This window comes from Phytophthora ramorum (assembly GCF_020800215.1).
Source record: "Phytophthora ramorum isolate Pr-102 chromosome Unknown Phyram_PR-102_s0001, whole genome shotgun sequence".
In the NCBI taxonomy this organism is placed as follows: Eukaryota; Oomycota; class Peronosporomycetes; order Peronosporales; family Peronosporaceae; genus Phytophthora; species Phytophthora ramorum.
Genome location: NW_027150647.1, coordinates 3,688,855 through 3,705,008, shown reverse-complemented (window position 1 = coordinate 3,705,008; position 16,154 = coordinate 3,688,855). Strand labels below are relative to the sequence as shown.

The following is a 16,154-nucleotide window of genomic DNA, read 5'->3' as shown; positions in this document are numbered from 1 at the left end:
TCGCGCGAACCCCCGCAGTCCCTCAGAAGCAAGGGTACCGGCAGTCACGCCTAATACGGGTTTGCCGAGGGTAACCTCGGCGGGTAGTGAAATACACTTGGGAACACTCGGGTTCCACCAATATATAGGGACCGACACTCCTTGTCGCCCCTAATTCTCGGCCACTCCTATCTCTTGGACTGACCAGCAACAAACTCTCGGTTCAATGTACCTCAAGCTCGCTGACAGGCATCCCACGCAGCCGAGCGTATCCAGACCCTAAGACAAGCTAGCTAGACTTACCGAAGACGGACTTGACCCTTGGTGGCTTGTGGGGAAGACTGCTGATTTATTTCTCTTATCCTACAGCTCTGGGAGCCTCTGTAGGTCATCATTTGGCTAGTCCTATATCTCTATACAAATATCAAGTGTAAACAGATCTCTGTGGGAAATCGTATAGCCGGCTCTACACAGCCGAGGGTACGACACGAAATGGGTACAAACGAGGCTTTTAACCTCGGCCGGGGTTTTATTAGACCCAGCCGAGACCTCGGTCACTATTGTTCCTAGGTCACTGTAGCGCGGGAAATGAGACCCGCCAATCAAGACGCTCTGTCGCCGTTCACTGAAAGGTGCAACGTCAGCCAAACCGTGACAGTTCGGCACCAAAACCCAACGCCACACTGACTTTGCTGATCTAACTTGGCCCCGACAGGGTGCGGTCCGTGGGAAGGGAGACAACAGCACAGGCCATGGCAGAATCTTGCAGGGCTGAGTGGAGGGGGCAGGCCATTCTCTTCGGAGAAGAGGAAGCCCCCTTCTACTGCCGCACGCGTTCGAGCAAGAAAGAGGGCCCGCCGTGTTGTCAAGGCGAGAATTATGGCGACCAGCACAAGCAGCGAGGGCGCGGCGGCCAGCACGAGCAGCAGAGCAGTGGTGGACCGCACGAGTAGCACGGCTGTGGTGGCTATCCTTGAAGGGCGTTCTGGGGCCACCGAACAGTCTACCGAATGGGTATGCATGACTTGCACTCACACTAACGACTCGGACGCTAACGAGTGCTCCAACTGCAAGTGCAAGCAACCTGTCCCTACCGTTCCTCATACCGTTCCTGTACCGGAACGGCTGGCTAGTGCTACTGACCGACAGACTGGTGCTACCAACCAGGCAACTGGTGCTACAGACGACTTGTTCTTCCGCATGTACAATGAATATTACGGACCAAGTCGAGTCACTGTTGGCAAGTCTTACACGTCCACTAAGCAGAAGTGGCATGTGGCGCGTATTGTTGAAACAGGCAAATGTCCTCGCTCGGATTCGAGTACCGCGTTCTGTGGCTTGTCCGACGGCGTCTTGGTAGGCGCTACTGCCTGCGGGCATAGAAGCCGCAAGAGCACTCGCAGCTGATGGCTTCACAGAGGAGGCCGCTCTTGTGGACCGCTGGAAGAGTTCAAACGTCAGCAATTTCGACGAGTTCTGCAAGGAGGATAAGTTTGGATAGCACTTAATTGCTGCGAACATGCAGGGCCTCTGCCTATTTAATGCGTTCAAGATCATCGCCGACTCGCTGGTCGGCCTGATATTGTGAACAGAGCAGGCATTGATGGTTTCGTTGCCGAAGAGAAAGACCGGTTCGGCATCGACCTTACGCAAGGAACGTCGTGGAAGGTTTTTCTTGTGTTCCTGCGCCGCCTACAAGATGATGGTCGCGATTTCTACTTCAAGGTCATCGCGCAGCGTAATTTCGCAATTGCAGGACGTCGAGGAGCTCGTGTTCTTGAAGAAGTGGAGCTGGACGACGGATTGTATTTGTGTGCAGGATACAATCACTCACTCGCTGGCCACGCGTTCGTTCTTCGAGTTCTAGAAGAACAGCGTCTCGTGTTCGATCAAGGCCAAGTCATGCTTCCGCAGGCAGTGGAGTGGATTGATTTCGTCGATTTCGTTCGTCCTTTCGCTTTTACTTAGGAGTAGATAAGAGGAATCGGTAGGGATTTCCGCGAGTTTACCTTATCGATAATGAACTTTTCCAGCAATTTATTGCCATAAAAAATAAATTTTCATGTGCCTATTGTAATTCGGTACTAGACCAGGGAAACCTCTGTGAGGGGAAAACCTTTACTGCGAACAAAATAAAGAAAACCCAGTGAAAAAAATAAAAGAACGCATTTTGAGTGGACACGCTTCATGCATTAGTGTTACACTCGTACACTACAACATAGTGACCTGTTGATGCTTTCAGGGATTTCGTCCTGAGCTTGGTCCTTAGTTCTCTGAACTTATGCTTATCTAATGCTTTAGTAAATACGTCAGCAACCATATCTTTCGTATTGCAATATACAACGGAAAACTCTTGTCGCTCAACTTTTTTTTGCACAAAATAGTATCTTACGTGACTGTGCTTTGACGTCCCGTGCAGTTCGGGGATATAGCAAATCATAATGCAGCTTTGGTTGTCCTCATGAATGAGGTTGGCGTGCGTGGCAGCAAAGCCTAACTCTCTTAGAAATAGTTTGAGGAATATCATCTCTCGCATACAATGCCACATGGCGATATATTCTGCCTCTGTTGTTTATAGGACAACGGTGTGATGTTTGCACGAAAGTCATGAGGCTGGACTGTTAGCTAACATAGTCACATAACCTGTGACGGAGTGTCTCGTGTCAGGGCAGTTGTCATAGTCAGAATCACTGAATGCGGCCAGGCTGTTTGCTAGGTTCTCTGGTGTGATGTCTTTCGACTCACCCAGGCAAATACCATATTATTTGGTATCCGAAAGGTACTTTAGCCTTCTGACAACTGCAATTCAGTGTCCCATTCTTAGTTTAGCTAGCAATTGACTATGTAGAACGCCATGTCAGGTCTAGTACCTACCATGAGGTACATTACACTGCCAATGGCTTCGCGATACGGAAATTCCTTCATCGCATCTGTCTCTGCTTTACTAGCAGGTTGGCTACTCACGGAGAGTTTGACGTTCTGTTCTACTGGGGTTGCAATCGGATACGGAACGTAGTCGCTGAAACGGTCAATGAACTTCGTAGCGTACTTGTGTTGGTGGACAGATATCGTTCGGCTCTTACGGTCACGTTGAATAGACCAGCCGAGTGAGTACTTCATCTCCCCTAAATCTGCCATGCAGAAACTCTTCTTAAGGGCTGATTTTAGCTCACAGACGAGGACTGGTGTTGGTGCAATGATCAAAAAGTCATCAACGTACACCGCAATATAGCAGGTGAAGTGCGTAGGAATACACAACTGTCCTTAACCCCCTGGTTCCCAGGAAAATGTACCCATAACGGCGAATTGAATGTCGTATCTTACGACGTAGCGGCTCTCTTGAAGTCTGTATTGGTGCAAGTGACTACTTGCGGGTAGGTGTATAAATTGTTGAGAGGTTTTTCAGTGGATGTCTGATGGAAGGTATGGATCTTGGACACCGAAGCTTGACGGAGCGGAGGGAGGGCAACCGGAGCGGAGACTGGAAACCACTTGAGGGGTAGAATGAAGATTCGGAAGTGATTGATTGAGGTCTTTAGCTCGCTAGCCTTCTCGCTACTCTAGACCTACTGGATACACACTACTTGATTCTTTACTGGATACTGAGTTACTTCAGCCAATGAGAGAGCGCCACGTCGAAGCCCATCTTGTACCTACAATCTTGTACCCACAGGTGGCGTAATCGACAGTGGCGTAATCGTCGGTGGTGTAATCGGCGTGGGTTCGGATAGGACCGGTTCGGGTTAACCGGTTCACGGTCAACAACCAATACCAAACCGGTAACCCTCCATACCCTCAATACGCCCCCTCAATGCGAAGTCCCATGAATGCCGAGAGCCGCCGTCAGCTCCGTGTGGCGTGGTCCCGCAAGCGCCTTGATCATGATGTCCGCCAGCATCACAGAAGTCTCGCAATAATCGAGCTTCACTTCACCGCGTTTCACTTCGTCGCGGATGTGGTGGTACTTGATGTCGATGTGCTTGGCGCGGCCGTGGTTCACCGGGTTCTTGGTCATCTTGATGCACGACTGGTTGTCTTCACGGATCATGAGCTCGGGTCCCGTTTCGTTGGCAGCCGCCAGAATCTCGCACAGCAGGCGATGGATCCACTTGCCCTCTTGGATAGCCAGACTGAGCGCGATGTACTCCGCTTCGCTCGTGGACAGCGACACACTTGACTGCTTCTTGCTTCCCCAGCTCACAGGCGCACTCATGAGCATGAACGTGTAGCCTGAAGTGGACTTGCGGTCCGCGAGGTCGCCGGCCCAGTCCGCGTCCGAGTAGCCACGAAAGTCGATCTTGTCGCCCAGCTTGAAGCAGATGCCATGCGTCTTGGTGCCTTGCAGGTAGCGAAAGATGCGCTTGACCGCAACCCAGTGTTCCTCTTGGGGGTTCTCCATGAAGCGAGACACATAGCCAACGTCGTACGCGATGTCCGGGCGCGTGGCGGTCATCAGGTGCATCAGCGCACCAACCGCTTCGCGAAACGGAACGTTCACCTTGGTCGCCGCGTCGCTTGGAACCAGTCGAGTGCTCATGTCCACCGGACTCACCACAGCCCTGCACTCGTCCATCGCGAAGCGTTTCAGGATGTCATCCACGTAGCGACGCTGGCACATGGTCACGCTGCCGTCCGGGCCGTCCACCAGCTCGATCCCAAGAACAAACGCGCACTTGCCGCTGTCGGGCATCTCGAAGCGCGTCTTCAGGTCCGTCTTCGTGCGCGAGATCAGCTCGGGCGAACTCCCGGTAATCAGCACGTCGTCCACGTACACCAGCACGAGCACGCAGTGACCGTCCACCACTTTGATGTACAGGAACGGATCGAAGGCCGACACTTGGAAGCCGATAGAGCACATGAACTCGTCGAACGTCTCGTTCCACACGCGCGAAGCTTGCTTGAGACCGTAGATGGCCTTCACCAATTTCAGGCAGTCGAAGTTACCATCCAGTTCGACGCCTTCGGGAACCACGCAGAACACCACCTCCTTCATGACCCCGTACAGGAACGCTGTCACGACGTCGAGTTGGTCGAGGGACCAGCCGAAGTACTTGGCGATCGCGATGATCATGCGCAGCGTCACGTACTTGATCACGGGCGAGAACGTCTCCGTGTAGTCGATGCCGTACTTCTGCTTGAAGCCCTTGGCCACGAGGCGCGCCTTGTACTTCTCGATCGAGCCGTCCGCTTTGCGCTTGATCTTGAACACCCACTTGGTGCCGATAGCGCGCTGGCCGCTGGGCAACTTGGCAGCTCGAAACACACCACGCAGTCGCATCGACTTGAGCTCCGCGCGGATCGCCTTGCGCCAGTGCACTTGATCCGGACCGTTCACAGCCTCTTGGAACGGCGTCGGCTCCGATAGATCGGCTGCTGCTTCCACAGCGTTGGCACTGGCACGCCAAAACACTGGAGGCGTCGAGTCGTCGTCTTCATCTTGGCCCCCAGACTTTTCTTCTTCGTCGGGTTCAGCTCGGCGCGAGGAGGATACGTCCGGCGCACTTGCTTCTTCTAAGCCAGCTCGGTGGCGAACGGGGCGCGATCTTCTGGCAGTGTCGTCGTCGCCACTCGGTCGGCCCTTGCGCTTCCCCGCCTGCTTGAAGTTCACTTGGCGCGGTTCATCGTTGTCGTCCAGGTCCAGCGCGTCCAGGTCCAGCGCAGCATCATCGACGTCTTCATCCGAAGTATGCGCCGAAAGTCTAAAGACCGACTCATCGAAGTTGACATCGCGACTGACAACCACCTGCCCCGCCTCGATGTCATAAAGTCGATACGCCTTGGACACTTCTTCGTAGCCGAGGAACAACCTGGCGCGAGCCTTGGGGTCCCATTTGCGCCGCTTTTCCTTCGGTGTCAGGATGTACGTCTGGCATCCAAACACACGCATGTGTTTCACACTTGGCTTGGACTTGTACACAATCTCGAATGGAGTCTTGTGCTCCACCTTGGGTGACGGCAGGCGGTTCTTCACGTAGATGGCCGTCATGGCCGCCTCAGCCCAGAAACACGTGTCCAACTTGGCGTGATGCAGCATGCTGCGGCCGATCGTGACGAAGGTCCGGATGGCGCGTTCTGCCGTGCCGTTGGTCTGGTGCGCGTACGGAACCGTGGTTTGCTGCTCGATGCCTTCGACTTCGTAGAAGGCCTTGAGCGAGTTGGTCGCGAACTCACGAGCTCCGTCGTGCCGCACAAACTTGACCTTCTTGCCGAACTGCGTCTGCACCTTCGTGACGTACGCCTTGATGCAGTCTTTGCTCTCCGACTTGGCACGCAGGCAGAACCCCTTCATGCATCCGCTGGCTTCGTCCACGATCAGCAGCAGATACTTGCTGCCACCCAGTGACTCTTCTTCCATGGGGCCGCAGAAGTCGAAGTGGAGCAGCTCGAACGTGTCGTAGCGGCGCTTGTCACAGTTGCTTGGGAACGGCTTCTGGACATTTTCCCTTGCTGGCAGCCGCGACACACGCTTGGTCCACTCGACTTGGAAGGTGCCTTCACGTCCTTGATCATGTCGTTGTCGACCATCTTGCGAAGCACCTCCACCGGAGCGTGACCCATACGCGCGTGCAGGTCGACCGTCTTCCCACTGGTCGCTGCATTCGCCGATCGCTGAGGCGTCTGGAGCCAGTAGAGGCCATCCACGAGGTTCGCCGCCGCCACCACTTGCTTGGAGGCCTTGTGCGCAACGCGCATCTGGGTGCCGTCGAACACGACTTGGAACAGACCACTCTTGTTGATCTGTGGCACGGAGAGCAGATTCTTGCTCATGCTCGGCACGTACAGCGCGTTCTTGATCTCGATGTCGCGCTCGTCGCCGTTGGGCAGAACCACTCGTTCCACGATGGTCCCCACACCCATGATGGCCGCCTTGTTGCCGTCGGCCACCGAAAGTTCGCCCTCGTTTCGCTCAATCAAATGGGCGGCCTTGTCGTTGCAGATGTGGTGCGTTGCGCCGCTGTCGACCGCCCACATGTCGAGCATATCCTTCCCGTCGAAATGCCACACTCCAGTGAGACCGCGAACGCCACTCGATCGTAGCCGTAGCCGTAGTTGTAGCTGGCGTCGTCGTTCCTCCACTGGGCATTGTTGGCCCCGCGTCCACGGCCATTGCCATTGCCATTGCCGCCGCGTCTTGGGCCCCGATTCTCGTCCTTCTGCTTGGTCCAGCACTTGTCAACCGTGTGCCCCAATTTCCCGCAGTACGTGCACTGGCGAGACTCTCGGTCGGTGTTGAACGCCTTGGCCGCGTCCTCCGTCTTCACCGACGCCGTCTTCTCGCCTTGCCGCTTGATGTGCTCATTCGTCAGCACCTTCACGACGTCTTGCGATCGCAGCTCAGGGCTGCTCATTTTCAAGTTCAGCACGACGTTCTCGTAGCTCTTGGGGAGACTGCGCAACAGGCAGATCGCCACGTCCTCGTCCTCCATCTTGGCGCCGATGCTGCTGAGCTTGGCGCTGATGTTGAGGACCTCGTTGCAGTGATGCAACACGTTCCCGCCTTCCGACATCTCCATGCTGAAGAGTTGGCGCTTCAGGTAGATGCGACCAGCCTTCTGCGAACCACCGTACAGCGTCTTCAGGCGCGTCCACGCAACCCACGCTTCCTCGCAGTCGTCGACCACATGGTGGTAGTCCGCGTCCATGTGGAGCAACATCAGTCCGAACGCGATGTTGCTCGACTTGACGTACTCGTCCTTCGGCCGCGAGTCCGTGAAGCTCGGCGTCGTCTCTCGGTTCACGACATGCCACACCGACTTGGTCAGGAACACGCCACGCATGTAACGGTTCCACGTCGCGTAGTTGTCTCCGTTGAACTTGTCGATGGAGACCTTGGTGGAGGCGTCGTGGGCAGAGGACATGGTGCTTGGGCTCATAACCTGATGGAAGGTATGGATCTTGGACACCGAAGCTTGACGGAGCGGAGGGAGGGCAGCACTCTGGGCGAGACCGGAGCGGAGACTGGAAACCACTTGAGGGGTAGAACGAAGATTCGAAAGTGATTGATTGAGGTCTTTAGCTCGCTAGCCTTCTCGCTACTCTAGACCTACTGGATATACACTACTTGATTCTTTACTGGATACTGAGTTACTTCAGCCAATGAGAGAGCGCCACGTCGAAGCCCATCTTGTACCTACAATATTGTACCCACAGGTGGCGTAATCGACAGTGGCGTAATCGACAGTGGCGTAATCGTCGGTGGCGTAATCGGCGTGGGTTCGGATTGGACCGGTTCGGGTTAACCGGTTCACGGTCAACAACCGATACCAAACCGGTAACCCTCCATACCCTCAATAATGTCGTATAAATGACAGATTTGGGCACACAGTGAAAGCGTCAATGTCGTAAGTGCCCACAAAGCCGTCAAATCGCTGGGGACAAGCAGTTGGCCGATGAACACAATCAGTTCAAAACGTGAAGCGAAGAAGATACGTGATTCAAGGAAACATACCGTATTCCTCTTCTTAAATCTGACGGATACGGACAAAAATCCCCCATCCCTATTATGGCTACAAAAACTGAGCATCTCTGTCCTCCTCGAATTCCAGATCTGCCAGATCTGCCACCGCCAGCTCGCTCCCAACGAAATCGTCGCTGTCGCGGATAACGCCATGTCGCTTGTCAAGCAGATCCAGCTTATCCAGCGTTGAAACTAGCACATTATAGTCTTCAGTCTCATCACCTACCTGATCAACGATTGATCTGAAGCCGTTCGCAATGGTCGCGCTTGTCAATCCGGCCCACGCATGCCCAATCCAACCCATGATCTCGGTCCTTGTGGGCGCTTTGAGCTTGAAGCGCCCCTGCTGACGCTTCTCTAGAACTTGCTTGGTAACAAAGCTCAACCACTGCTGACGCAGTCGCATCTTTAATGGTCGATTCCAAGCGATGTCGGCTGGCTGACACACGCTGGTGTACCCTGGCGGCACCGGAATTAAAATCACGTTTAAGATCGCAGCGCATTGGCGAACATCGTCTGTCCAATGTCCAGAAAACTCATCCCACAGCAGCAAGACAGGGCGGTCCATATCCGGGCGTCCTCCAAAATGATAGCGCAGAAACTTGCAGCTGATGTCCCCAGTCCACCACCCTTTGGCATTTGCGTAGATCTTCATGCCGTTGTCATCTTGAGCTGCTCTCATGTCCTTCCAGGTCTTCTCGCCGAAGCCGTGGCGTCTCGCATGATTCTCGGCAGCTTTGTCGGGAATTTTGGATGGCTGGGAATTTTGGATGGCTTCATTTTTACCACAACGAACGGCTGCAATTTTCGCCCGTGCGAGTCACCGAGAAGCATGACAGTGACTCGCTCCTTATCCTTCCCGGCGGTCCGCACCCATACAGTTTTGATTCCCGTGGGGGCCAAGGTGGTCGTCGGTATGTATTCAAAGAATACAGCCGTCTGATCGGCGTTGTAGACAACGTCGACACCGTGCTCGACCATCAACTTGTTGGTTTTGCTGTTCGTCTCTCTGACCACCGCTTCCACAAAGCTTGGTTGATTTTGGCCACAGCGAGTGCGTCGACGAAACGATAAGCGATGGCGTCGAAGAAAACGTCGTTGCCACGTCCATGACGCTCGAAAGTGCTCCGAAGATACACCAAACTCACGTGCGACATCAAGCGCTTTGACGCGCAACATTAGCAATGATACCGGAACACCATCTTCACGTAGCGAGCTGACCCACTGCACAATGATGCGCTCAGCATCACGAGACAGCGTTGTCGCCGAGCCCACCTTCCTTGAGCGCTTGCTGTTCCTCCCGCGGTGAGACTGACACACTTTCTCGAGCTTTGGAATTTGAGCGATCCACTCGTACATCAGCTTGCGCTTTGATTCCCTGACGTCCGGTGCCACAAGAGGCCAATACTTGTCGGCAGCCGACGTAGCTCCCTCAATGCGGGCAAACAGCGCAATCTCAAGCTTGCGGCCATTGCTCAGCGACTCGTACACATGCCGCGACGCGACGAAACCACCCTCGCTACGGATTTTGGTTCGACCTTGGCGCATGGTGACGGTGGAGTGTGGAGGGGCTCGGATGTTGTGCTACTGGTGGACGATTGCAGAATGAGGAACTGACTGCGAGAAGGCACGTCGAGCTCTCCCGACGCGGTAAGAGAATACCGAACGGTACGAGGCACGTCCTCGCTGTCTGGCAGCGACGGTTTCCCAAGATCGTTTGTCTTCAACTTGTAGTGTCAGCTTTAAGAAGTGTGTCGTCGTATGGCTGTTACTAAGACTGTGATTGGCTAATTTGTGATTGTCGGCCTTAAGAAGTCGTCAGCGTTAAGAAGAGGAATACGGTACATAGCGATCTTGCGAAAGCGCACACTCATCGCTTACTGACTGCACAGTGAAACCGCCGAGCCACTCACCTGCGCGATCAGTCTTCGAAGTCGCTGTCGTCCGAGTCCTTGTCGTTTGAGCGCTCGTGGTCGCCAGCTAGTCGCAGCTCCCGACTCGTCCGTTTGCGCTTGCCAGAGCGCTGCCCGGGACGACGAAGCACCACGCGCTTACCCAAGGTTGCTGGAATGCTCTCCCCCGCGTCGAAGTCGTCGTGCCAAATGTCGAAGCACGCCTTGTTCACGCCGTTGTACTGGCGGCGGATCTTGTTGCAGAGCCACAGCTTCGCATCGTCCAGCGAGCAGCGCTCGCAGAAGAAGGTGGTCGAGAACGACTTTTTTGCGTCCACCCGGAGTAGCGCGCACACCTCACACGACCGCTGGAGCCTCTTCTGGTCCCGCTGACCGTGACCCAGTCGTTGCGCTGCTCGAGCTGGTGCGTCACGCGGATGGGGTGCGCTGGCGCTTCTGGCTGCCTGACAGTGGGGTCGCCACGACACCCGCGAAGCCCTCGGCCTTGGGCTGCAGCAACTGGTTCTGGAGCACGCCGAACCACGCGCCACGCTTCATTGCCGGCTTGCCGTCCATCGCAGCCGCTTCCTTGTGCGACAGGAACGCGTTCACAAGCGCTAGGTCCACAAAGCCAAAGAACAGGCTCTTATAGTATTTGACGAACTTAGTCGACGTCTGCAGCGAGTACTTCTGGAGGCGGAGCTGGTCATAGACGTCCACTCCGCCCATCCACCGCTGGTAGTCCGTGACGGCTTGGGGGCACGGCACCGTGATGGCGCGCAGCTGCTTCACCTTGCGGCCGATGGTCGCCTCGGTCATGATCGCACCAGTGCAGAGGTAGTGCACGGGCTTACGGTCCCACCAGTGAAACATGACCATGCTCGGGATGGCCACGGACCTGGCAAACTTGAACGTGCCCCGCGGGATGGAGGCCGGGCGAGTCGCGCGGCCCTCCTTGAGAGCCGGGTCGTGGCCGAGCCGGTTGGTCACCACCGTGCCGACCACGTAGACGTTCATAGCGAGGAGCTCGACGCAGAGCAGCATGGACGAGTAGAACCGGTTGACCACGACTGTAATGGGTCTGCTTAGACCCACTACTTAAGCTTACACGTGTGCGCACGTGTATGAGGAAGCGTAGGAGTAATTTACTTAAGTTTAGTATACTTGTATCCGCAAGTATACTGAAACCTAGATAAAGGAACCGAACGATAGCTTTGGTGCCAAATGAGAACTGTATTGATTGTAAATGGGGTTTCCTCCTAAAACTGATATTTCTAATGAGAGGTTCTGCCATTGGATGGATGGCAGAACCCCTATCTATTGAATGACTCTCATTGGTAGAAAGGTGTTACTTTCTACCAGTCATATGCCTTTTGCTATGAATGTGGACCACCCTGTGGTGGTCACCTGAATGTATCCCTTAGTGCATGTTGCACTAAGGTAGGAGGTGAACCGAATGTGTAGCCCCGCTACACCATCCCCCCGTTAGGATTTGACGTGCCGGTCTCGACACGTCAATCCGTATTTTCTTCGGGAGAACACGTGCTCATTCCCAATGAGCACGCCGACGACGTCTTCGTCCAAGACGCCGGCCGCTTCGGCAACAGCAAGTGCTGTCGTCGCCTCCAAGGCGACGACGGCCGCTGCCTCAGCCACGACCGCTACTGGTATCGCCTCGACGGCGATGCCGACAAGCGCGGCAACAGAGAGTCGCCTCTCTGTTGCTGGATACCACTCGAGATGGCATGAGAAACATGCCATCCGAAACAAGACAGGCAAGATCATTGCTGTCGAAACCGGAGTGGGCATCTACTCTCCGGGTGGAGAGGGAGTTCCCCTCGACTACGGAAGCGAAGTCGAGGAGGGGGAACTCGAAGGAGACAAGGACACCTTGTCTCCGGGACACACTGACCCCAATGTGGGTCTACGTCGTCCACGCGAGGACGACTCGAACGCTTCGAGCTCGATGCGTTCGCGCAGCGGCAGTGGAACACCGCTCGCTGCCGCTGGAGTCTTGACTACTCCGCGGGATGGAGATGACTCCGCTCCATCCGCTGTTGTTGCGGCCTCGCACACTGAGCCAGTGCGCGAGCCGTGGATGCCGTCTCAGTCTGAGATCGGCAGCCGGTTCGGTGCGACCGCGCCACCGAATCTATACGCGCTGTATTCGTGCAACGCCATCGTTGACGATGACGTCGCGAAGCGAGTACACTTTGATCCGTTAACGAATCAAAGGCGCGACTACTACATCGGGCTCTTCCATGAGCTCCGATGGTTTGCGAGCAAGAAGACTTCTCGCAGAAGCAAAGTGCCCGAGTGGCAGGCACTTTGTCAAAGTTGGAGTGCCTTTGTTGAAAACTTCAACAAAAACCCCGCTGGCTATCGCGACCGGATTAGCCAGGCGCGGGAGCGCTACGAGAAGTTCTCGAAGCGTGGTAAACTTGAACGACTGCACCATCATGGTGCAGTCGGTATTGGACTTCCTTGCGCAGTGCCTTATGACACTGCTTGTGAGTACTGCTACCCTGGAGCAGTACGCATCACCGAGCGGGACGTCAACGGGTACACGTCCATGTGTGTACCTGACGACCTCAAGACCCTGCGCGCCAGTTTTCAGGCGCAGGCGTCTTCTAGTGCTGCGGATAATCGCAGCATGCTGTAGGCGACTACAGCGCTCGCCCAAGTTTTACGCCCTTCGGCGGAGGTGGCGGCCTTCGTACGCCGTCACCATTTCCGGAATGTCCTCCATCAGGACATTCCGTGATTCCCACGTATCGTGTTGGGGAGGAAATCCTCTCCAACGAATACGAAAATGAACCGGACCTCGGGTCTGGTTCCGATGACCAACAGTTCGCTGGACGATCCAGCGAGTTGCCCCGCGTGCGTCTCGCAACGGGGGGGTGTGGGGGGGGGGGGGGGCGGGAAGACGCCCCGGGTTTGGTCAACCCAACTTTGAGTCTCGCTTGGAGGCTGTTGAGCGTCTCCAAGCGTCGCAGTTCGCTGCTCTGCGTCAGGAGCTGAGCTTGTTGAAGGCTCAGCTCGCGGAGGTTGCGCAGACGACCTCGAACGTAAAGGTCGAGGTCGGGACGAGGCTCTCTGGCGCCTTGAAGCGCGTCGCCGCGCTCGAGAGCGCTTTGGCGAGTCACCAGACGTAGGTGACTCGTGCTGCACGTACGGCTTCAGTCGCCCATCGTAAAACGTTGGGTGCAAGCGCATGCTGGACGGTATGTCCAGTGTGTACGCGTTGCCATGCTTCGCCAACACGGTGAATGGCCCAATGAAGCGCGGAGCAAGCAAGCTTGCTCCGAAATCGGAAACTGCATGTTTAGCTAGGTTCTGCGTAGCTAACAGAACTAATGAACCCACTTTGAATTCATTTGTGTTTCCCCTGCCGGTGTTATCGGCATTCAGCTTCTGTCGATCGACAGAAGCTGCTATTGCATCTTGGACAAACCGAATTACGGCTTGTCGACGCTGGACAAAGTCCATTGCATCCGAGCTGAACCCCTGGTTCAGTTCGTGCTCCTTGTTCGCAGCAGGCCCGGCCTGCGCGTGATGTTCGTTGTCGTTTAAAGTGTCTACGCCCGTCGTAGACACTCTCTTGTCGTCGCCATGACTGCGCGCAGTACGTGCGCGAGTCGTCACAGCTGATACATTGCTCGTATCAGTGTGCTTATCCGGTTGTTTTGAATCAACCGGATATCCTCCCCCACTTAAGGAAGGAGCTACCGCACCGAGTACGCTCGGTACGCGTGGGTGCCTCATGGCATTCACGTAGAACGGTGTGTGTCCTGTCGAGACATGCACCGAGTTGTTGATGGCGAACTCCGCCATCGGCAAGCAGTCGCTCCATTGATGGAACGAGTGCGCGTAGCTCTTCATGGTGTCAACCAGCACGCGGTTGACACGCTCTGTTTGTCTGCCGGTCTGCGGGTGATCCGCAGTCGACATGGACAACTGCGTCCCAAGAAGTGTAAACACTTCTTGCCAGAATCGCGCTGTAAAGCGCGGATCCCGATCCGACATGGCATACCATGGTGTCTAAACACCATGTCGACAAACAGACATGCCGTCTGTTTGGCTGTCACCTCGGCTGGTACTGCAGCAAGATGCACCATCTTGCTGAAGCGGTCAACAAAGACCACAATACCAGTCCTCCGCTTGTTGTCTTGCGGAAGACCAAAAACAAAGTCCATTGAAATGGACTGCCAGCACTCCGACGGAGTCGGTAGTGATTGAAGCGGAGCCTGCGAGTTGGGCGCAGGCTTCACACGCTGGCATACCTCGCAAGCACGAACGTACTTGCGTACCCATTTGTACTGGTGACTCCAGTAGAAGTCACGCGTGAGAAGCAAGTATGTCTTCTCACGGCCAGGATGTGGGATCGTGGTACTCGTACGTGATCTTGAGCTTCAGCTCATGATCATCCGGCACGACAATGCGATCTGCGTTGTCGTCGACTGCGCTGTAAAGCAGCAGACTATTGTGTACACGATAGCGGTGTACACGGGCACGAAGGTGTTTGACCAGCTTCTGACGAGACTTGTCAGAAGGTGTGGAGAAGTACTCCAACAATTGCTTCGCATCCGCATCATGTGCGTATGCGGCCTTCACTTCGTCCAGCAAGGACGACGAGGGTGTAGTCGTCCTGACGACGCCAACTGCGTTGGCGTCGGCCTCTTGCACCGCATAATCTGGTCGACGCGAAAGCGCGTCGGCCACGACATTCAACCTTCCAGGTTTGTACTCAACCTGGAAGTTGTATTCAGCAAAGAATGACAGCCACCGTGCCATTCTTTGTGATATGTGCGGCGACTTGATCGCCGTACGCAACGATGCGTGGTCGGTGTAGACCACGAATGGTCTACTCCCAAGTAGATACACTCGAAACTTTGCGAGTGCATACTTCATGGCAAGGAGTTCCTTGTCATGTACCGGGTAATTGCGCTCAGCTGGCTTCAGCTGACGCGATTGGTAGTAAACCACACGATCACGACCTTCGTGATCGAGTTGCATCAGTGCGCATCCGATCGCGAAATCGGATGCATCGCACACAACGTGGAATGGGCGATCTTGGTCGGCCACCGCCAAGATCGGCGCCTCAGTCAAGCCCAGCTTGACTGCTTCAAAGGCCTGCTGACAATCAGCAGTCCATTCCCATGCAGCCTCTTTCTTTAAGAGCTGCGACAGCGGGCGAATCTTGCCCGCGTAGTTGCTCACGTACTTGCACAAGTACGTGGCGAGTCCAAGGAACTGCCGCAGTTCCTTTACGTTTGAAGGTGTAGGCCATTCATTGATCACTCTGGCATTTCATGGGTCAGGGCGCACGCCGTTCTTCCCCACGAGACACCCAAGTACGGGTATCTCGGTCGCCCCGAAGATACAGTTCTTCAGGTTCGCATAGAGCTTGTGCTTTCGCATGAGCTCACGCAACTTGCGGAGATGCTCTGTATGCATCTCCACATCCGATCTCCCATTCACAGCCCGGCTGTGAATGAACACATCATCGAAATAGCTCGGTGCGAAGTCGCGCACCGAGCGCAACAAGTGCGTGACGCACCTGTTGAACGTCGCTGGGGCGTTTTTCAGACCCTGCGGCATTACGAGCCACTCCCAGAGCATGCCGCTCGGAGTGCTTACCGCCATGAGAGGGATATCACTCTCACGCATGAGGATCCGATAGAAACCGTCTCTCAGATCAAGAGTACTGAAGATAGTACTCGAGGTCATCGAATCGATGATCACATCTTTTCGAGGTATCGGCGTCTGCGCCGGTACCGTCGCGTCGTTCAGCTTGTTGTACGCATGAACGATGCGCCACCCGC

The 16,154-nt window shown here is 55.2% G+C and overlaps 1 protein-coding gene across 1 annotated transcript; it reads right to left on the bottom strand.

Annotated features, from left to right (window-relative positions):
* Positions 1–8,486: 8,486 nt before the first annotated feature.
* Positions 8,487–9,985, bottom strand: KRP23_883 (uncharacterized protein; the record flags this gene model as incomplete). The annotated part of the gene is made up of 2 exons (XM_067894094.1): positions 8,487–8,629; positions 9,586–9,985. 2 exons carry the CDS (start codon positions 9,983–9,985, stop codon positions 8,487–8,489), a joined length of 543 nt encoding a protein of 180 aa, XP_067751449.1.
* Between the last annotated feature and the right edge of the window lie 6,169 nt (positions 9,986–16,154).